The sequence below is a fragment of the Aptenodytes patagonicus genome, chromosome 12 (genome assembly GCF_965638725.1).
Source record: "Aptenodytes patagonicus chromosome 12, bAptPat1.pri.cur, whole genome shotgun sequence".
In the NCBI taxonomy this organism is placed as follows: domain Eukaryota; kingdom Metazoa; phylum Chordata; class Aves; order Sphenisciformes; family Spheniscidae; genus Aptenodytes; species Aptenodytes patagonicus.
In genome coordinates, this window is record NC_134960.1 from 15,109,151 (window position 1) to 15,133,134 (window position 23,984).

At 36.6% G+C, this 23,984-nt stretch overlaps 1 protein-coding gene across 2 annotated transcripts in view; it reads left to right on the top strand.

The window, feature by feature from the left end:
- GABRG2 (gamma-aminobutyric acid type A receptor subunit gamma2) overlaps positions 1-23,984 on the top strand; it is a 72,357-nt gene that overhangs the window by 27,310 nt on the left and 21,063 nt on the right. For both annotated transcript variants that reach the window (XM_076350378.1, XM_076350379.1), the window contains exons 4-6: positions 811-1,031; positions 5,448-5,530; positions 6,233-6,370. In XM_076350378.1, the coding sequence (XP_076206493.1) occupies positions 811-1,031; positions 5,448-5,530; positions 6,233-6,370 (442 nt within the window). The remainder of the gene's footprint in view (positions 1-810; positions 1,032-5,447; positions 5,531-6,232; positions 6,371-23,984) is intronic.

Genomic DNA, 23,984 nt, shown 5'->3' on the forward strand with positions numbered 1-23,984 from the left:
AAGACAGGGAAACTGAGCTCTATGCTGAAAAAAATGTAATAATAATAGTTTTAACGTATCCTCACGCTTTTATGTGCTCTACTTTCAAGTGTTTTGTGACAGTTTAACTCCTGTAAAACTGAGCTTCCAGATTGCTACAAAATAAGGAAAACCATTCACCAGTGATATTACCACTCTTGCCACCAAGAGATAAAAAGAAAAAAACCTAGATCCTCTCTCCTCTCCTCTTTCCAAAGTTCTTACAGAAAAATTTTATATCTTCGTACAGGTGAGGGAAAATGGTCTAGCCTTAGCACAATGTCTACCTCATTCTTGTAGTTTTCATGTGTAGAAAGAAACCTCAGGTTGCTCTTTTCCATTCTATAATTCCCTTTGCATCTTCTGGCTGCCCAGCAGTGCCAGGGAAAGTGAGACTTCACCACTTCTGATATTAACTGTGGGGCACAGGCAATTAAGGCAGCCAAGTCAGTTCAAATTTTTCCTGTCCTAGAACCAAGGGAATAAGAAATTGTTCTCTGACCTGATCAGGTGTGGGTTGAGGTGTGGGGACACAGAGTTAGGAAGGTGCATATCCCACTCAATTGCATTTTAGTTTCACCTGCCAGTGGGAAAATAACAGAATAAATTGCTTTTAAACAATAATCTTTGGTAAACCATGCCTTCAAAAATTGACAAAAAATTGTTTTTATCAGTTCTAGTATCATCTTCTGTAGTTCACATTTTTTCATATGAAATTAAGGAAAGCATATCAGGAGTTATGTGAAATGCTGAGTGCTATGTTTTCATCAGTATTTCTGGTTAACACAACAGGAATATACAATTGATATATTTTTCGCCCAAACGTGGTATGACAGACGTCTGAAGTTCAACAGCACTATAAAAGTGCTCAGATTAAACAGCAACATGGTTGGGAAGATCTGGATACCAGACACATTTTTCCGAAATTCCAAGAAAGCTGATGCTCACTGGATAACAACTCCTAATAGGATGCTCAGGATCTGGAATGACGGCAGAGTGTTGTACACATTGAGGTATTTATACCTGACTTTAATTTCAGTTTCTCTGGGGAAAGCCAAAGAGAAAGGTCCTGTGAATTCAGGTCTTTTGACACTAACCTGAAGGAAAAAACATTGAGTTTCCATTGACTTATGCATCCAACCTTGAAAAAGGGAAATATTTAGAAGATATTACTTGCATGGAATTTATTTTATATTGGCACAGTAAAGAGTTTTATTTCTTCCCATAGATTGTACTGTCTTGCTCTACAATAGTCACATTCCTATACTAAAATGAATATAAGCATTGTTATAGTAATTAATCTTCATTTCATATATGATTCTATGATTTCCAGGTATGTGTTTATTGCTTGCCACTGGTTTGGTCCATATTGCCTTTTACCTTTTTATTGGGTTATAACGATGAATTCAAAATATCCTTGAATTAAGTAGATGGTATAAAAGGAAGTATTATGTACATCCAAGGCATCTTATTCTGAATCAATTAATTACAATTTAGCTAAATGAAGCTCCACCCTTCAAAAGCATTTAATTCCTCAAATATCTTATGAAAATAAGGATTATCATTTCAGCATTGGTCATTTAAAGTTTAATCCAAAACCTACAGATATGCCCTGTTCCACTGAAATTTTCATGAATCTGAACTTGATATGCTCATCTCCAGATTTCTCAGGCACGTATATAGCTTTTCTTTTGAGACAGATTACCTTTAAAAACTATCTTTTCAATAATTGTTATGTGTATGCCTACATTTAAGTGTAACGTATGCAATATGTAACAATTCAAATATCATATTCCCAATAACCATAAGATACTTCCTAAATGTGAAAATTCTAAGTGCCTATTTTTTCTTTTTCTTACATGTGATATAATATTTGGTCCTATGTAAAATGTAGATAAAGATGGCATTTGTTCAAGAGAATTTATAATTTAAAATGAGAGTAAAGAATCAAACATGTTAGACATAAGACCATCTGAGTTTTAGACTGCATTTTTTTTCAAAGTATTTTTTCTGCTTTTGTTTTATTTGGTGTCAAAAATAATGTTTTAAAGAAAAGTACACTAATAATTTTAATTACTAGATCTGAAGCTTTGGTTAAGACAACCTTTTAATGTTGCAACTGTCTGATTTACAAAAAGGAGTTTTATTTCATAGTTATTTTACGTTCATTACACATTCCATTGCCAGAAGAGATAAGAGAATGATCGGAATTGAAATCTCGTGCAAATCAAAGGCAGTCTGATAAGGAAGATCCTAGGTCCACTTTTGAAATGTTAAATTTGGACTTAGCTACACTACTGTCTCTTTGGATTTCCTTACATTTCTCTTCAAACCCCTCAGTTCCCCTCATTAGAAAGAGAGATATCTGATAGAACTTAGAAACAGTTATCTGTTATTAATGTATACTTAGATGTTGTAGTGAGTCACAGCAAGCACCAGTAAGGATTCAAGCTGGATTAATCCAGAAGTGAAATGTGATAGTATCATCACAGATCTGGGATTCTGTCCTGAAGAGAAGAGGGCTCCGGAAGAGCTGGTTGATTTTCTCAGTCCCCTCCCTCTAAGCTCAAGGACAGTCCATCCTGACCAGCAGGAAATCAAGCAAAGATAGCAGGCAGTCTGCATGGATCAACACACTCCTGACAAAACTCAAATGTGAAAAGAAAATGTACTAGAGTTTGAAGCAGGGACAGGTGACCCAGGAGGAATACAGAGATGCTGTCCGAGCACTCAGGGACAGGGTTAGAAAAGCCAAAGTTCATCTCAAGTCAAATCTGACTAGGGACATGAAAGCAAGAAGGGTTTCTACACATACATACTCAGCAAAAGGAAGACTAGGGAAAATGTGGGCACACCACTGAACGGGAAAGGGGACCTTGTCACAAAGGACACTAACAAGGCCAAGGTTCACAATGACTTCTTTGCCTCAGTCTTTACTGGTAAAACCCTGCCTTCAGAAATTCCAGGTGCCTGAGACCAGTACGAAAGTGGAGCAAGGAAGACTTACCTTTGGTGGAAGAGGATGAGGTATGGGCTAAGTAAGTGGACACTGAGGTGGATTGAATATGCCTGAACAGCCAGGCTCAAAGGGTTGGGATCAGTGGCATGAAGGCCAACTGGAAAGCAGTCACTAGTGGTGTACTCCCCAGTTTTGTACTAGGCCAATACAGTTTCACATCTTCACATCTTCATTAATGACCTGGACAATGGGACAGAGTGCACCCTCAGCATGTCTGCAGATAATACAAAACTGGAAAGAGTGACTGGTATATCATAAGGTTGTGCTACCACCCAGAGGGACTGCAACATGCTGGAGAACTGGGCCAACAGGAATCTCATGGAGTTCAACAAAGGAAAATGTCATCCTGAACCAGGGGAGGAATAACCCCATGCAGCAGTACCGGGTAGGGGCTGACCAGCTGAAAAGCACCTTGCAGAAAAAGACCTGGGGATCCTGGTGGACATTCACCATGAGCCAGCAAAGTGCCCTTGAAGCAAAGGCAAACAGCATCCTGGACTACATTAGGAAGACCATCGCCAGCACGTCAATGGAAACGATCCTTCTCCTCTGCCCAGCACTAGCGAGACACATCTGGAGTGCTGGGTCCAGTGTTAGGCTCCCCAGTACAAGGGGGATATGAACTTACTGGAGCAAATGCAGTGAAGGCTCACCAAGATGCTGAAGGGCTGGGAGCATCCAATGTACAGGGAGAGGCTGAGGGAGCTGGGACTGTTCAGCCTAGAGAAGAGAAGGCTCGGGGGATCTTATCAATGTGTGTAATGTGGGTGGGGGTAAAGAAGGTAGGGGATGGAAGGGGTAAAGAAGACAGAGACATAATCTCAGTGGTATCCAGTGATAGGACAGGAGGCAATGGGCACAAGCTGAAGTACAGGAAATTATGTTTAAACATAAGAAGAAACTTTTTTACTGTGAGAATGGTCAAACAGTGGAACAGGTTGCCCAGAAAACTTCATGCTTGGAGATGTTTAAAGCCTGGATTATGTTTTGTGTTGGGGAATGAAATCTACTCAATTCCACAAGAGAAAAATAAAAACCATCAGTAAATCTGAGCCTATCCCAAATTCAAACAGTGTTAAATATATTCACCAGAGGAAAGGCAATATCGAAGAAAGATCTTAATCATTTTTTGCATCCATATTATGATTATCTTGAAATGAAACTGAAGATGATGGAAATAAGAAGAGAAAGAGCGAGCAATAATATTAGCACACAGAATCAGGTCTCCTTCTGTGTCACAAACAGAACTTCCCTTAATTTCAAAGGAAATTAGGTATGTTCCTAAGTCCCTAATGCAGAAAAGTTTCCTTTTGACTTCATTAACTTGGTGGCTAGTGGTCACAGCATCCCTCTGCATCCCACAGTATGAGACCTGGGGAGTCATTTGCATGCAGCACCTACATGCAGGAGCCAGGAGACAAACCCACCTCACAGGGTTGCTCATTTATACACCCAGGAATCAGCAAAGACCAGAAACCTACGGTTTTCCTAGAGACTCATGGAAGAAGTAAACATCACTCTGCTCTTTTTTTCCCCCCTCCTTTTCCCTTTTCCCTCTCTCACCCCACCTCCTCCCTCCTTTCCAACTTCAAAGTATCATGCAGTTCATGGCAGGGCTGGGCCTATGTATAGGCTAGCAACAATTAAGGAACTGAATGAAAAATGGTAGAGTTTTTAGCAGGCACCTCAGGGGATACATCTCATCTAATTTTGGATTTCTAAAAGTACATGTCTCTACCTGGTCTATACCACCTACACCACCTGAGTTATCATGGAGACTCTCCTGATATTCAGTGGAGAAAAACACCTTTCAGTACATTCTTCTTCTGATTAAATTTAAATGTTTTATTTTGGAATGAAATGAAGTATATCCTCAGAGCGCCTTTCCATTAGCTATGAAGGTAGTCTAGATGGCTGTCTTGGATGCAGATGTCTAAATTTGGACTCCCATCCATCATTTCTGAAATAGAATTTTTGTCACGTAAAATACATTTCCCTAGTGCATTATGGCATGTTGTGACACAGAGATTTGTCACTGCTCATGAGATGACCTGTATATCTACTTATGGATTTGCCAGTCATGAGTAATGCTGCCATTTCAGATACATAGGAACAGAACTTTAATAACTTATTCTATTACACAGTCCAGAAAGTAGATGATCAGGGCCTGTGTAACCAAAAAAGAAATACTGCTTATCAGTAACCATGATGTCTTCCTATGCTTGGAATATCCAAATTAATACATACATATCAATAGTTTACTTTTGCTTTCTATATATATATATTATGTATTTGCATATGACAGAGTCAGGTTCCATATTAGCAAGAATCTCATTCTGCCTGCCGTGAGTTAGCTTTCAGGACAAACTTCTTAAGTGCATCCTGTATATCTCAATCTCTTTCTCCTCAGGCTGACAATTGATGCTGAGTGTCAGCTACAGTTACACAACTTTCCAATGGATGCCCATTCCTGCCCCCTGGAATTTTCAAGCTGTAAGTAACATGCTTAGAAATATCCCTTTCCTGACCCACATTGAACCACTTATTATAAATTTATATATACATACTTAGAGTCAGCGAAGTTTATGTTCTTAACTAGACATAGTCCAATGGTTTTTAGTTTAATTGTGACCTTATTTTCAAGTACATGAATCATATATGTTCACAAATATAATCAAGGAAGGCTATATAAAAAATGATACAATTTCTGGGACCTATGTGATTAGTTTATGCTTATATCTTATCATAACAGTAAAAATTTTTACTTTCAGCATCAAAGTCTCGTGGCCTGATACTTCCCCTCTGTGCATGGGTGTTTTACTATTGCAATAGCTGGAGTCAAGAGTTTGACATTTTGCAGCCAGGTCAATGTGTGAATTCCTAGTCCAGCTGCAGACTTTCTGGCCATAATTGAAACATGGGCAAAATTCCATCCTATTGGGTCCACAAAAGTGGAAAACTCATTTTTGAAAAATTTATCTCAAGTGCTATTTAATTTATAATAAATAAATAAAATGTGACATTAAGTAAAAGGTACTACTAAGTAACTTGAGAAAAACATATCTATAATTTACTTGCAATAGGCTTCTCCAGTTTTTTCCAGAAATAGAAAATAGTATTTTTACTCCCCAAAGTACACTAAAATCCTAGCAATGACTATGAAACAAAGCATTCTGTATTTTCCGTTGCAATAAGATGGCTACCCAAGAGAAGAGATCATTTACCAATGGAAGCGCAGCTCAGTGGAGGTGGGAGACACCAGGTCCTGGAGGCTTTACCAGTTCTCCTTTACAGGATTAAGAAATACAACTGAGGTGGTGAAGACTACTTCAGGTAAGACAACTGATCTGTTTACCTTCAGATTCATTAGGATTTTATTAATAGAAAGAAAAAAAAGAAAGATATCTCTGTTTAGAACTTAACACTGGCACTTAACTGAACAATTACAGGCTTTTAAATACCTGTGGAACCATCCAGGCTTTATTATTTCTGAAGAAGAACTCAGAGGAAGAAAAATAAGTTGTCTACTGTCCATTCTTGTCCTCCAAGAAATACCTAGAACTGTCAGGAGAAAGCCACTACCACAAGGGGTGGGTGGGTGAGGGAACTTCCTATCCTGCTTCAGTGTAGAAAACAGCACAGCCAAGCCACTAAATGATAATCTGATACTGATTTGAATATTTTACAATCCCCTTCCAACTTCCAGAAGCAGAAAGTAGGCCTGAACAGAAATGAAACTCAAAGTCCCAACCTCTTTACTACAGCAGCTCCAAGTTTATTTTGTTCCTTAAAACAGGGCACATTCAACTCTCACTAAAGAGAACAGCCTTACAAATCAGAGTCTCAGATGATTTTCCTGCATATTTCTATCTCCTTGGAAACAACTAATGGAATTTAAAATGATAAATGAGGAAGTACTCAGCCTTTAATAAAAAAAGCAATTTTAACCCTACTAACTAAGCAGGAAAATACATTCTTCTAGGCATATATATTGTTTTATTCCTCAGTGGAAAGAAAATAATTGAATATGAGAAAGGATGTAAAGAGGAATTGCATAGCAATATTCTTGCACGTGCATGATACCCCTTGTCTTTGATTTTTTACTTGCAAAAAGAACAATAAAATGAAAGTAGTTTTTCTTTTCAGGTTACTTTTGATTTTTACCTTATTTTGTTGTTCTGGTAAATATATCAATTTAAATTCAGACATCTGTGTTAATTCTGACTTCAGAAATATCCCCATCCATTTTCTTTCTAAAAGATCAGCATTGCTCTTACATTCAAAAGGAGAGTGAGATATGCTAGAGTTGAGAGGAGCCTGCTGTGCATTACACTGGAGTGCAAACAAAGAGGTTGAGAATTAATTCAAGTTCCAACTCCTGAATCACTGGACGTTAAGCACCAATGACACGTTTAGTCTTATGAGCAGGGCAAAATGGAATGAAGCCTCCCAGCTGTAGCCACATTTGCCTTATGGCATCTTCTGCCATTTTAGCTGAGGAAGATATTTAGTCAGCTATTCAAGACAGCATTTGACCTTTCTCATTTTCCCAGAAAATAAAAATAAAGGTGCAAAAGAGGACAAGAGAGCCGTGTGTGTGTGAGCCATAGCTGCTAATAACCACCATTACACATGACATGGTGTAATTGCTCTCAAAGCAAAAATATAAACAGCAATACATCTCACCTCAGACTGCCCCCGCGACAGGCAAAGCACAAAAGGCAGCAGTGTGCCCAAGTGTGGTCTAAAGTCTCATCCTGCTCAGGTTGAAAACTAACTTTTTTCCAGCCTTAATTTGAGTTTCTTTTATTTGCTCTTTTTCTTTCCTTTTCTGCTTGAGCCATTCTCTAATAAACTTTTTTTTGGCCAGAGATAGAAAGTAATAAAATCATAACATGCTACAAGCTTCAGATCCACTGATTCAATGCATCTTGCACCTGTGAATCAAAAGCACGCTCTAATGTTCTGCTAATGTGAAGAAAGTGCATGCTGGGAAACAAACAGTAAAACACAGAAAGCAAAAAAGATACTTTCTCATGCAAAGAAAACCTTTTCTTTTTTCAGGAGATAGTCATTCAAGCTTGTAGTACTCACCTGGAGTACTACCATAATGTTGCATCAGTAGTTTTTAATATGACGACACACACCAGCCCTTTTAATATGCTTTAAAAAAAAAGTAATTAGCAGCTAGCTTGCACTTTAAAGCAGCAAAGAGTCACTCTAGTCATCACTCGATTCCTAAGAAGAAATGCTCGTGAAAGCTACTCAGCCTGCTGAGCTACTTTCAAAGACCTGCTGAGTGTAAAAACTTGGAAAAATATCCTGTGTATATATTTGTTCTGCTGCAGTTCTCTTATGTTTGATTTTCCTTGCTCCTCTTGTTTTTATGACCACAGATATGCAAGAAATTTAGACTTGATTTTGATCTAGGTGCAGTATCTAAATAATTAGAAGGTGGAAAAAAAAAACCCCAGCAAAACAGGGATTGTCATAAATCTGGTCTATCTCCTACAAATATCTTGCTAAAGCTAGCAGAGCCTAAAGAGTGTTCATTGCTTACCTAAGTGCCTTATTAGCATGCTGGGAACTACATTAAGTCCAATATCTCTCTGCCAGACCCATATTCTACCTATAATTTCTCTCTTACGTGCACACATTTTCAATAGAGTTTCCCCAAAAGAAAAGACAAGAAAAATATTCCAAGCTTATAGATTTATTAGCAATCTGTGTGCAGCCTGAGTATACAAGTTAAATGTTTGAATGCCCATATAGCCAAAATAAGCCTTGAGACTTTATGCAACTAATTGCAGTGCTGTGTATAACAGAATTAGGTACAAACTAGTGACAGGACCATTGCCAATACTTCGGTGGGGATATGAGCTGAGGTACAGTGGAGACAATGGAAAGATTAATGAGATGTTGGAAAGAGGACTATACCATACTTCCAAGAACTCTTCCCCAAAACTAAATTTAGATGACAACAGAAACCAGAGAAACCTGAACACAAGAAAGGGGAATTAGAGAATATGAGATTGAACAGTTACAGAACAGAAGGAGCCTGGGAGTAGTGTTAAGGCATTTGAAGCTGGAGTAAACTTTCCATATCTGCATTTACTCCATTTCAGAACAAACTCGTTTCCAGTTTCATGCCTCCCAGTGACTAACACATCCTAGTCCTTGAGGGCTATGCTTGCTTGGTGACTGGAGCAGAGAAGAGAATCAGAAAGGATGGCTGAGACTTGGTCATTACAATCTCTGTTACCTCTCTTTCTGTCATGCCATAGCTGAACATTTGAGATCTGGGCTGAGTTATGGGCAGAGAAGGACAAAGATTGTTTGAGTGCAAGCTTCATAAGATCTGATGGACTTGCTGAAGTGACTACATTTATCTGCTGTTCTTCCTTTGCACGCGCTGCAGAAATATAAGATTAACTGCAAGGGCCAGATGTCGGAATTCTGTCCCTGATCAGTTAGCAAATCCCAATAACAGCAGAAAAAAACAACTAGAATATTACAAACCATCCTGTCTGTTTCTCTTATCTGAAGTGAGTCATCCTGAATTGTCAGCTTGTTTCTCTCCAAACTGAACATTCACATGTGACTGATTTTCTTCGAAAGTCACAGACCAAACAATAAGAAATGACTTAGCCAATAGAATCCACTATCCATTAATAGCGGGGACTGTTAAGAAAGTTAACTCTCAACCTTCTTCCCTATGAACATTTCATTAAAATTACTAAATAGTCTGTACATTTAATAATATATTACCTGTATTTATTTTTTGCTTTTTCACTACAACCTGCATTGTGTAAACAGCAGTGGTTTAGTTCAGATTATTTGCAATAAAGTGCATGTTAAGACATAATATCATCCGAGTTATATAAACTACTACAGTTAACCTCACACACTTATAAAATGAGATGGGTTTAAGATTTATTGTATTATTGAAGTATGTCCATAATCACTGCTCAAACAGTGCATATTTTGGTCATTTATCAAAAAACTACCATTTCTCTTGTGTGAGCTTTTTGCTCACAGTGTAAGGCCCCATCCACTGAATGGTAGTGAAATTCCCCAGTAAAAAAGGGATGAACTAATGGAAAAGTTTAGACAATAAAAATTCGCCAACTTCTGAAATTTGGATGAACGCTGCCATGAGTAGTCCTTACACAGGAAGCTTCAGATTTACAAAATCCTACTTCAAACCTAATGCTGTGGTTGCATGGTAAAGCCAGTTGCTTTACTGACATGTTCAGAGTTCATGTTATACTTACAATATCTTTAGTTATTTAAGGGTGTGTGATTTATTAGACATTTGGTCTCTACATGGGACAAATGTAAAACTAGCTAGCAAATGTGGCAGAAAGCGGACATGTAGCATAAAGAGTTGTATCACACAATAAGCAGCAATAATAACGAGAAGAAAACCAAAAATGACTGCTCTAGCACAGGATGTACCTTTCCATCCTCCGTATTCTCATTTAGTATTACACAATACATTTAATTCAAATGAATGTCAGTTCTTTTTTGCTTTAAAAACTATTCTATATCTGATTTCTGACCTTTTATATTCACTGTGGATTAAAAATAAGAAACAAATTAGGTAAGAAAATAGTTCAGCAAGTCCACCACTTGTGAATCATATCAGCAGATGCTGCTGTTCTTCACTTTTTGGATGTCAAAATGAAAATATTATAGAGCTTAGCTAGAATCACATTATAGAACAAAAGGTGTCTATTGCTTAGGAGGCACTTCAAGGAAGTTTTTCTAGAGAACTCTCTCAACTCAGATTTGACTAGCAAGAAAGATAAGCTTTAATTTTTCTGATTGTTACTGCAATGCAACAAGTGATACAGAAGTGTAAGATTTGCAAAATATAATGCACAAGTGGATGACAACGATCAGGGACATGTTGCACTTTGGGAACAGGAAAATAGGAAAATTCCAAAATTTGTAATTAGTTACTTTAAATAAAGAGTGAAAGATTATAGAAAGGAAATAATCAAATGCACAAATATAAAAAGATCAGTAGCTGTGTAAAAAAATTCTGGGGGCTGTAGTAGTCTACAAACACACAAGGATAGAGAATGTGATACTGTTGCAAAAGACCACCTTTTTTGGGATGCATTACTCACAGTGTTGCGTGTAAACTTGGGAGGAATATTCACTGTTCTACTCTGTGAAAAACTGATGTCAAATGGTTGCTGCATTCTGCTTGATTAAAAAAAAAATCAGTTACGTGCAACATTTTAAGAAAGACAGGGGAGTGCAGGAGCGTGTATTAAGTAAAGGGTTTAGAAAACATGACCTATAGAAATATTTGGAAGTATAGAACTAGTCTGGAAGAAAATATAATTGGTGATCAAAGAAGTAAAACAAACATACTGTTTTTAAACCATAACAATAATCATCACTGGCATATTATTTAGGAAGATTGTAGAAACCCTAAAATCAGAGGTTTTATGAAATCATACCTCAGACCAGGAGAAAAGGACTAGCTTATATCTTGAAATTCTTTCCATCAATAAGTTTCTATGAATTTCATAAAATTACTAGACAAATTGCATTTCTACTCACTGTTCCAGTGTTTTTGAACATACAAAATACTGTACTATGCAAAACAGTTTGTGAATGTGTAATTATTCAGGACAGATGGAGCTTCTGGTATTCCCAGTTCATTTCTGTGACTGGGTAGTTCCTTTTTTAGACCAGACATTGTCTATTGCTTATTCACAGAGCCCATCCTGAATTTTTAATTAGATACAAAAGCTTTATAAGACTAATCAATAAATAGCAATTCAACAAGCTGCACAGGATCCACGAGACTGGTGAGCCAATATCTGTAAATTCCTTTTTATTTTCTTCCTGTTCTGTGTTTTACAGAGCTAATCGGAGCTGTGCAGTTCAGACAATGTATTGCTCATAATTGATAAACACTGTCAAACTGGTAATTAAATATTAATCTTGCTATGCATCTATTAAGCCACATAAATAGATCTGGGTCTGGTTTCTGTTTTTTCAGGTGAATGTGGTCAAGGCTATTATTTTGTGGAAGAGGACACATTTGCAGACTTTTATACTTTATTTTAATGCTGTATCATAATGAATTGAACTGTTGACAGACATGCAGTCCCCAGAGGTTTCACAATGCTCAAAAAAAAACCCCAGGAGTTGTCTCCCTACGCTTCTTTATTAAGTCAAAATATGATATGACAGGTGCATATCACATTTGAAGATCTGTGTTGGGAAATAGGCCTGACATTAAAAAATGGCCATAGGTGGATTGCCACTGTGCCTAGAAATCCCTGACAGCCCCATACACAGCTCTAGGTTCTAGTATGGGTTGATTATAGCATATGGCATTGTCAGGGAGATCATTCTGAGAACTGAAAACATTCCCTGCCTGAAGATTTTGATCTAGTGAATAGGTACAAGACACTAGTACCTGCATTTTGCTTTTGGCAGAATTTAAACATACTTTGTACCTACTTTGCAGAGGAGCAAATGATGACATGAGGTTTAAGTCAGAAAATCCAGCCTACTATTAAATTGGTCTGTGTATCTTTATTGTTCTCTTTATGGTTTAGGAGGGTATTTATCTCAATATCCTTGGTTTTTTTGAAAAGCTATATTAAATTATTACCTTAAACATACTTGCTAAAAGAATACTGTCTGTTGGACAGTGAAACATTTAAAGCAGTAGACAGACACAATGGACTGAAAGGCATATTTTTATGTTTGCTGCTTCAAAGGAAATCCTCAGCTTTAAGCCAATATCCTTAAGATAACCCTAAAATATCTTAGTGGTTATACCTTAAGATTTTACTCCTAATATAAATATTCTTGTCACCTCTCCAGAAAGAGAGCACCAGGGAATATTTTTACATATAAAGTATTCTTTTTTTTTTCATTTAAACTCTCGCTTATTTTAACTCACATGAACCACTGTTTAACATTACTGTACCCAACATATCACTATTTGAAAGAAAATACAGGAGAAGCTGAGTTATTTAACTTTCGTATACCACCATTACGGAGGGTTACAGACAATTCTGTGAGCAGGAGGAAGATTTTTGTTATGGTGGTAGCTTACAACAGTTTGATATTGCTGTCAGGGAATAAAACCAGTCTAAGGTAACTACTCCTGCATATTTTTTGAAGGATAATGAATAACAAACATTTATCAAATATGAATAACAAACTTTTCTCAAATAATCCAGATACTCATATTTGCTCAGTCTTTCATCAAACCATAGCAATTAATGAATGTTTGCTAAAGTTATAACTGTTGAAAAGTTTGTTCATTGAAAATAATTAGTCTAGGTTTCAGGATCATGTCTTCAAAGAGTAAAGATGTAGTACAATTCCTTCCCTCCCATACCTGTTGTATATTCCACATTTTCTCATCCAAGTTGGTTGTGTGGCAAATGAGTATTTATAGATAAATTCACATGATTGCATAATGAACTTATTCAATAAGCAGGCTTTTTGGTTCTTCCCTGTCATGCAGACATCCAAGATCTACGTACATGCACATTTTCAGAACTGCAAAATCAGAACACTTTAGAACCATTTATCCTTATAGAATCCCTGTGAGGCAGACAAGATGACAGGGACAAGCTGAAGGCTTCCTGAGAAACTGGACAATCAGTCACAGACAAAAGGGACAGAGGCTTCTCCTGGAATGGCTGGGAAGGACCCAAGTCAACTTCATTTGGGTCTCTTCTGTACTGGCTGCTTCAGCCCTTGGCAGCATTCCAAAAGACTTAAGAAAATCTGTACAGTTGCCTTCCCAATTTCTTTATTCATCCAAACACCTCTCTGTTCATCATCTGGTCTGTAGTTGTTTTTGAAATCACTATGGACCCATTCGTGTGACAGCAGAGCAACAGGAAAATCCATGCCACCTTAACAGTATAGGCTGAAGAGCAGGGAATTTAAGACAAATGACATATCCAACAAGAAAGCCCGTGGATCCAAGTAATACATATAATTAACAGCTAGTTTTGGCCTGTTTTTCTGCTCCATGCTCAGTTATGACCACAATAAAAAGGATCTTTCCAGTTTATGTGGCAAATGTAGTTGCACCCATGTGAAGTACATTTCCATAATGTTGTTAGCTGCTGTGAAGACTCCTTGGGAAGAGCTTGATGGTAAGCAGTGAGAACCGCCAAGCCACGGCAGTACCGACAGAGCTGTCACTGAGGATTGAAGGGCCATCGCCGCTTTGGTGTTAATGCAAAAAAGCATCCAGAGCACAAAGACTCCATAACTGCTCTCTTTTTCACAGTGACAGGCTAGATCTTTGTGGTTTAATGGGCAGGAAAAAGCCCCACTATTCCTGTGGAATCAAAATGTTTAAAATTCTTACAGATTGAAAGAATCTGACTTTTCTGTTCAGGTTTGTGTCTGTATAGCTTCAGGTTTAGTCATTCGAGTTCACCTGCTTCTAACTAATCATATAAAGTTATCTTTTGAGAGGGGTTAAAGCCGTTCTTAAAATTCCAGTGACAGTAATTCAGCCCTTTTTTACTCTCAGTTTTTCCTAGACTGTCAGCTGAGGCACCCCAGCAAAGTGAAGTCATGACTGTCCCTGAAGAAAAGGGTTGTTGTGGCCTAAAGCATCTTTCAGTATGACTTCCCAATTGAACAAAGACTCTTGAGGGTCAAGTTTATTTTTCTGAGTTTGTCTTTCTGAATGTTTGCCATATCTGAAAGCATGGCTTGCTACAGTTTAAACTGAGCTTTAGAAAGGTCAGGTAAGGATAAAAAGGATTAATATACAAGTAACCAGAGAATAAGGAATAATGTGGAATCTTACAAGCATTTCCACTGAACCTAATGCAGGGTAATTGCAAAAGCACAGATGTTAAAGGCAAGCTTGGTTTTGTAATAAATATAGTTTTGTGGATATTACAGAACAGTGGCTTTAAGAAATAATATTTGTTCATTTAATAGCAAGAAAATAATTAGAACTTTTAGGAAATTTAAATTATTTAAAAATAAAGAAAAATCAGAATTTTGAATGTTTTTAATTTTATGATAAAATCAGCAAGTTAACAGAGTGATTCTATGTCTTAAAGGCTTTCCTGCAAATAACTAAGCATACAAATTTTTGTGATGCTTCCAAAGCCCCAATGAATATATTTTCATAACTACTGATGACTCTTTGAGACACAAAGTATATTAACATCCCAGCTCCCTTTTTTAATTCCTGTTTGGTAATGAAATCATCATACCCCATCCACTGACTGATTTTCACAGAACCTGGTGCAATATCACGAGAAAAATCACTGTAATTCCACTCTTTGCAACTGGAGATAGATCTAATTATAATGAATTGTGGCGAGAAATCTTTGGTTCAAAAGGATTAGACACAATGGCTTAGTAGTTAAAGAACAATGTATATTCACAATTATTTTAGCATTAAAATAAATCTGAATATTAAGCATTTTTTAGATGTTTTCTTCATAGTGAATAAGTATGTTTAAATTATTGATTTAAAGAATTTTTTTTTTTTAATTGTGCTGTTTAAATAATTAAACTTCAAGCAGTCCTGTGATAAATTGGAGGGTTCGTGAGCACTTCAGCCTTTCAGCTGTAGAGTCACAAGGTAATCTCTGTAACCTGTAAATTGATCAGCATAGCACTGATGGTCGATTTCCTCACTGATGTTTCACTTCTAGACCCTTTTTGTGTTCAAAAAATATGTTTGTAGTACAATGATTTTAAGATAATTTCTTTCAAATTTTTTACCTTAGTCATCACCTTCCTGTTCTTTCAGTGGAGAAAAACAAATTCGTTAAGGTTGTTTGAAGGTGATGACAGCTTAATGTTCATGATGTGTAAAGTGTAGAGACAGTTCTTTTGAAATAAGTTTGGATTTGCCTGGGGCACATATACGTCCTAAATAATAAACATATGCCTCTAAGGCTGTTCTTACACAGTTAAATCCCTTCAGTTTGCAAGTGCAATTTCTAGCTTCTCAATCTCATGTCATTACATAGCATTTTTAGTAACCTACTTATCTACGATGCTGTTTTGTTGGGGGAGGTTGTCACTGTATTTGAATAGATATAATTGAAAGGCTGAGTGGAAGTAAGACATACAAGTCTGCATAACAAGAGTATCCGAGTCAGGTGGCATTGATGGGAGCTAATACTCAAATCCAGGCAAATATCCCGTGTAAAAAGCAAATGAAACTAATTTAACGCCACTACATTTAAAGAGACCTTCCCAGTGAGCTTTGATTTTTAATTTTTTGTACCAAATAAAATAGGAGAAACAAAAAGAAAATAGACTAGGGTGTTAAATGAAAATGTGTACAGTATGCACAAACTCTCTGCAGTACCTTGTGATTATAAAATGTTCTACTTACATTTTTAGATACGTTATCTACAATTCCATAAAACCATCCTATAATGTTGACAACACATTCTCACAGAGGAATACAGTAGCATAATGTTAAGCATGGTAATAATGTTCAAATATTTGTCATTACCATTTTATGTTTCACAAACATTAACTCCCTCATTTTTATTGTTAAAACAAATTCTTAATTGTAAATTGTGTGTAGTTTAGCATGCCCTTTTTAAACAAGGCATAATCGTCCTCATTTTGATGTACATTATAGAAGCTATAAATATGCCACTTATCTCAAAAAGTGATACAGTCTATTAAGTGAGTTCTTTGCTACTCTCAAGAAGACTGCATAATTAAGGCTAAAGAGCTGCAGGATTAAATTTATGTAATAATACTTTCTTGTATCATGCCCTACCTAAGAGTATTTTAAAATATTTTCCAAGATTTAATGCGTAAAGTACCACAACACCCTTTGTGTATCTTAATGCTAGTGACTAGAAACAATCATTAAACTAGTCAGGAAATTGCTATTTGTTCTTTCTTGCATATAGTTCTAAGAATAGAGAAAATGATCAAAAAACTAGACTATCACAAATAATGTGTTCTTGTTGATCGTAGCTCAATTTCTTCTCTTTTAATCTTGAGAATATGAGTTTGAAGAAGGAGTCACAATGTGTAGGTAACAATCAGTCATGCAAAGTTGCTTTTGTTCTGTGAGTGTATAGGTTAAAAAAAAAAACAAACCCAAAACCACAACCAACTCTTCCCTTGCCCCCCTCCAAAAGCCCTAAAATGTGTTCACACCCTGTCCATTCAAATTACAGAAAGCAGTAACTCTTTGACCGTACTTAACATCCCTTCTCTAGTTATGAAAAATACAAAAATATACAGTCAATAAAGAACTGGTAGTGATTTCTTAGATTATTTTCTGCTGTTATCCAGTAACATTTTTTTAAAAACAAAATAAAACAAGTTTGATTACTTCCAACCACCCTTGTAGTTCACCAAAATTTCCTTTCTTACATCACTGTAGCAAACTACTGGTCTGGAACAGAGCTATTAGATTTCTCCACTTGCAAAATCATAAAATGAAACAGCAATGTCTTGGAACTGCATATCTTAACTTTGGTTGTGCAAGTGCAGTGGCAATAACCAGGGCAATTCATGACAGCATACTGTTACTCCAGCTATGTTTGCTCTAGTGCTAAGGATTTGAGCTATGAAATAAGAGTCCTTGAATAACTCTCACCATTTGTTGTCATCCTGGAAAAACAAGAATATTATTGAATAGGAAGAAAAGAAATTACTTTTCTTTTTCCTATTATTATTTTATAAAATAATAATTGTTAAAAACTGTATGACTAGATTTAGCGGTACTGCAGAAAAAAAGAAGTAGACTTTCAAGTATAGGTATAGGAAATCTATGATATCCTTCAGTTCTGAGAGACACTGTATCTCCGTCGACAAGAAAAGCAAAGAATTTCACTGGGACAATTTATTATTAGCAAACAGTGCAAATATTAAAAGCCCATTATGGCTCTATAAGTCAGAGAAGAAAAGTGAAAGAAGAAAAGATCAACCCTCTGAATACTGGAATATGGAAACATGACATTTTTCTGAACTCATAAACTGGTTCATTTTATGTGCCAAGAGCAAATCCCACCAGTGTCCCAGAGAGGAAAGGTACCACAGTATCCTCCCACAGAGGGTATAGCAATTTGTGTTAGAACATAGTCCCATTGGTTGTGGTAGCATTATTTCAGGGCTTTGTAATAACTAAGACTTGATGTTGAACTTCCTTTCCTCCCAGCCAGCTGATCTAGGATAACCCAGCTGGCATGCTATTAGATGTGGTAATGCCTATTCTGTGCAGGAGGATGAATCATTTTATACTTGCAATAGTTACCACAGCTCAAGTTATGTTCTGAAACAAGTCAATATAAAAGCAACCACAAGCAGACATTCGCCTGCTGAGTTTGCCAGGTTTGGTGCCCACCTCTTCTTCGTTAGGTAGCTTTACAATTAACCATACCCCTAAACATAATGCTGTGCTGATGAGGTTGATGAGTTGGGAGGAAGAAAGTCTCTACCTCTTATCTCTTTCTCTCTGGCCCACCTCATTCCTAGTGCCACGTCCTTAAAAGTTTAAAATGGATTTTTGTTTCCTGGTGTGATAACAGATTTTCGCCAGGGAGAATTAAGTAAGAAAAACGAATAGTTCTGTGAGCAGAAGGGCTGATTTCTTATAGATTTGCATCTCATGGCAGAATTCCCTACTATCTAATGAACATGTAAATGCCAATTTAAGCTTTTTCAGCAGCTGAAGCATTTCTCACAGGTGTTCTCCAAGTCATTTCTCTGGAGTCTAACAAGAACTAAATTCATGCCTTAACCTTTCTTGGGAGGAAGAGTGTTTGGAGTGGCTGATGTTGTGGAAAGCAATAGGGTAATGTTACATGACAGTCCTTCAAATCCCTCCACCTGTCTTTTTGACACTTTGCAACTTCTATCTTAATAGTTATAATTGATCAATATTTTCAGAATTATAAACAAGGAGGGCCTGAGATAATATAACCTTGATTTCTCTTAGAGGAACAGGATAAAAAGCAATACGCTTCTCTAAGTTTTAACAAAAGCTTAAACAGTACCAGTTTTGTGGCTTATAAAAAAGGGCTATTCATTATTTCTTTCATTTTTAATTACATTTCACAAGCCATTGTAATTCCAACCTCCAGGTGGGACTCAAGCTCTATGAGCCAAAATATCCCAATGACAATATTGGGAATTAAACTGAAATCAGGAAAGAACTGAAATAATCTGAGAAGCGTTCAGCCTAATACTTGTAGGTTGAAAAATGGCAATTATTTTATGCACAGTTCAGGTAAACAGTTTGGATTTGATGTGTGGAATTAAAGAGAGAATAATTTTCTAATATATACTGAACTTTTGTATGAAGATTCTCTAGCTGACTTGAGAACAAAAATTTTACATAGAAATGTTCTTAAAGTAATATTTGACTCTAGCACCTCTGAAAATGAGGAAATTCAGCCCAAGCTAAAGTTCTTCATATATAGAGCCTACACTTCAGACTAGGTTAGTTAAATGAGGGAGCTTTATTCCACCTGTACTAGCTAAAATCAAAGATAAATGTATGATAATTGTTAATATGACTATCTGAATGCAGTGCCACAGGTACTACCCATGCACAAAACTTAAAATACAATATAAAAATAAATTTAAAGGAAAAAGTAGCCTTTCAGATAAGGGCAATGAGGACCATTATTTTTGATATGGCAAAGCTGTAATTCTATAATTCACTTACTTGGGGAACACAAACTTGGGGGTTACAAACTCTTTTTTTCTTTTAAATATAATTTCTATCATAGTGGAATTTTAATCCAAGATCAAGGTTGCTAGCTCGCGGTAGTACAACTAAAAAACAAATAAATTGTTCCATAATGAAAGTTGCTTGGAGAACTTTGTTTACACCTGTGTTCACATTTTCAAACATTCACTTTGCTTAAAAAGATGTTCACATAGAGTTGTTAAGATCAAGAAACAGGGAGGAAACTACATCAGTAAGACATGTATTTTTCAAAACTACCATCAGTCATCTTTTTTTAACTTAGTCTACTTCTTGAAATAATAAAATGTTTAAAATTCATCTGGCTGGGAACTGTTGGGATGCAATTTGAGAACACTGCTGTCATTTCCATGCTAAAAACTGAAAGTCATGACAAAAAAAAAAACAAACCTCTGACTTCTCTTTTTCACTCTACCGAAGTATTTTAAATGCTCTCTTGGCTCTGGCTACTCTTTCTCTCCCACCTGCCATATGTACATATGAATGGCAAAGTGCTTGCTAGGGAATGGGGCCAGCAGAGCTGAACCAGAAGGGAGGCCTGCTGCTGGGCATAGCGCTGTGGAGGAGGAGTGCTGCATTTGCCTGGTGGGAATGTTGGTTTCTTGAAGGAAGCTGGATGGCATTTCCATATCCACATCCCTTTCAGGAAACTCATGAGCCCCTTCAAAGCAAATATTGATTTGTTGGGTGTAAGTAGTTATTACTTGCAATTTTATTGCTTTGCCTCTTGGGTTTTGAGTATCCTTCTCTCTTATGGCATCTGAGGTAACATCATGACTGACTGTCTCATAGAGAATCTCTATAACAAGCTACACTTGCAAGATATGAATGACCATTGCATCATTTCTACATCCAACCTATCATCTCAACCCTTAAGTCTTTTATGATAGCAACCTCCACAGAAAGATAAATGCAAAAAGCATTGCATGACTCCTTTGAGCATATTAACCTTTTCTGGTGCCTAGCACCAGTTGCAGCCTTATCTCTCTGTGGAGTTACAAACACAACAGCTGAACTTCTAAAAAACGGTGTAGGAGACCTTACACAGATCTAGCTTCCAGTGACTTCATATTACATCACCAATGCGTAGGGTACACTCCAGCCTACGTGGTAAAGCTCAATCCACAGTTCCCTCACCACAGTCCTGTGGGACTCCAAATGCATCCTTCTCTGTATGCCACACAGAGTTTCAGATCCAGAATTGCCAGTTCATTTTTAAAAGCTTTCCAGGACATAACATTTTCAAATGTTAAAAGAGGAAAGTCTTAAAAAGACATAACCCATGGGATTCACAGTGTTATAACCTCACTTTCAAGAAAAGATTAAGAGGTTGCACTTCCTGGCCTGAAAACATACAATGTGATGGTATTCACACTGTGACGTGGAATGGAGACTCCCAGGGGAACCTGTTTTGTAGTAGCTGTGAACGTTATCCTGAATATGTCTATTTGAGAAATAAATAGTTCTTCAAAGGTCTCCTCTTGAAAAGGGCAAGCCATTTAAATACCTTGTAGGATTTGGACTAGGATGATTACATACATCTAGAAGGTCTACCTTTATTCCTGTGAAGCCAGTAACTGAAACTTCAAGATGGTATCTGTAGTCTTTAAAGAATTTTTTTTACATCCTAAGCTTGATCTGCTTGACTTCAAATGGCAATACTGGTTATAAATTATTCATGATTCATAGCTGTCTCTTCTGAGACATGATCTTCAAACTAAGCATCCTCTTCATCTCTGTTCTTCCCTTCAGGCCTGTTGCATGCAGGCCTGTGGCCTGTCTTACTCTTGTTCTTGGTATTAAGTACAATTTTAGAACATCATCTCATTGTTTGCCATTTTTCATAGTTTTTCTCTCTCTCGCTATCTCCGACATCTACTTTTTTAACTCTACATTTATTTACTATTTTAACTATAACCTAGTTCCTTCTGCTTCAGTGCCTTTATTTCTTCTTGTTCTCTGATTTTAAAAATCATTTTTCCCCCTTCTAATAGCTAAAGAGATTCTGGGTTTGACATAATCTTTTTCTTTCCTCCAATGATTTTACTTTCTACCTGATGTCAATAATATCCTCCTAGAAAGCTCAAGAGGTTAAAAATACACCCAAACATTTGCCATCTCCTTTCTTAGCATATAAATAACTGTTCTATTAGAGCTAGTTTTTTCCATTTCATTTCCTCACCAATCACACCTCAGACTATTTTGCAACACCTACTTTTGCCAGCGGATGTTTCTGCTGTTACATGTTAGCTGTGATTGTGAACAAGATTAATTTGCACATTGCTGAAGGTTTGCACCTGGCTTCTGCAAGACAAAATGATTAAGAAACCAGAAACAATTTGGAATCTGCACACAGAGCAGGCGTTATCCTCAGGCAAATGGATAGCAGGAGAATGAGGTACTGTTTACCTCTCAAACGTTAGTCCACAGTAGCCTTTTCTAGAGGAATGTCTTAAATTGGAAAACAAATACATTTGTGATATTTTTATTTAAAATTGTTCTAAGTAGTTATAAAAACCCACAACTATGATTCAGAATATCTTATTTTTAATAGTCATAGATGTGAATTCTGGAGCACTTTTTTCCAGGTAATTTGGCAATCTCTTACAACAATATAATAGATTTATCTACTTAAGAATATGGAACAAAATGTCTCTGAAATTATTTCACAGTTCTCATTGTAAAAATACAGTTTTTAGAGGTAAATGGCTTGCCTAGATGCTATAGTTTTAAAGTAGGGTTCTAATAAATTTTAGATGTTTACAAAATGTTGACAATAAAAAAGTTACTCTCAAACAAGTGAGGCTAAATACAGATCCAGGTTCTTCTCATGAAAATAATTCTAAGCTTTTGTGTGTAGGATTTATGATATTTTAAAAGGTTTTTAAAAGTCATGTATGTATGACTGTATATAATAGTCATGTATGTAAAATATTACTTAGTTTGATATGTAATACTTACTTATACATGACATGAAGTCATGTATATTACATAAATAAATGATCCTTTATTAAGCTCATTTCATGGCAAACTGTAACTCTAGAGCTCTGGATCCTAGTAGTCACCAACTATATTGAGGCAGATGCATACCTTCCTGAAAAAGGTACATTAACAGGAGTAACCTGCTCCAATACAGCCATTTGCTTGTACAGCAGGAGAAAAGTACAGCTCATGTGGGAGAGAATCTACTTGTGTAAAACAGCACGTACTGCTCAGAAAGTAGGCAGGCAACAGACATACATTCACTGAGACAGAGAAGGCTGTTCTTCCCATGCCTTGAACAGACCATGCAAGATAAAGAAAAATGTTTTGTTCTTTTGAGCAATGTCGACCTCTGTAATAGCCAAACACAGCACATTTTTCAGGATTCCTATATTTCAGATTAGAAAACTGATTTCTTTTGAGTTGCACTCATTCTCTTAGGTCAAAAGGAGCTCTTCCAACCAGTCCAAACTGGGTTTACTCTGCTATGGAGGAATTTTACAAGCCAAAATTCTGGTTAGGACCTATGAAACAACCTTAAATACATATATGCAGACATGCATAAATTGGCAAAATAAAATATATGCTCTCCAGAATGACCAAACTCTGAGCATGGACTAACCATGGGTTATTTTAATTCCTGATTTTATTTGTGAGAGTTAAATGCAGCTGAACTCAACTTATTTGTAGAAGTTAAATGCAACTATCTCAGCTTCAATTCTAGGCAGCCACATATTAACAATTAGAGGAAAACCACAAGTACATTTTCATCCACCTTTAAAAAGACCCTAACACAATCTACATAGACCTATCACTATTGTCACTGTAAAACATCTGGCGGAGGGACTCAAAACTGAAGTAGCTTTATAGGTTACAGGCATAGGTGGGAAGCTTCCTTGTACTTGATGGTCTAAGAAACCAGTACTTCTGTCAGGCAACTGTTTCTAAGGGTCATTTTACCAATGCCCACGTCTCAAAAAAAGTGATCATTCCATTCGTAAACAGTAACATGGCATTAGAAGTAGAAACGAAAAATTACCTAGACCATAAATGAGAAGTACTGATGCTGGGAACCCTGACAGCAGCTACATTTGGCTGCAGGTTCAGAAAGGTGTCACACAACATTAGCAGAAGGAGCACAGGGCTCACTTTCCTAGTATACAAACGGACCGTACATTGCTACATACAGATAGTGAGTTTACCATGGTATTCACTATTATTATTTAAAAAAAAGAATTA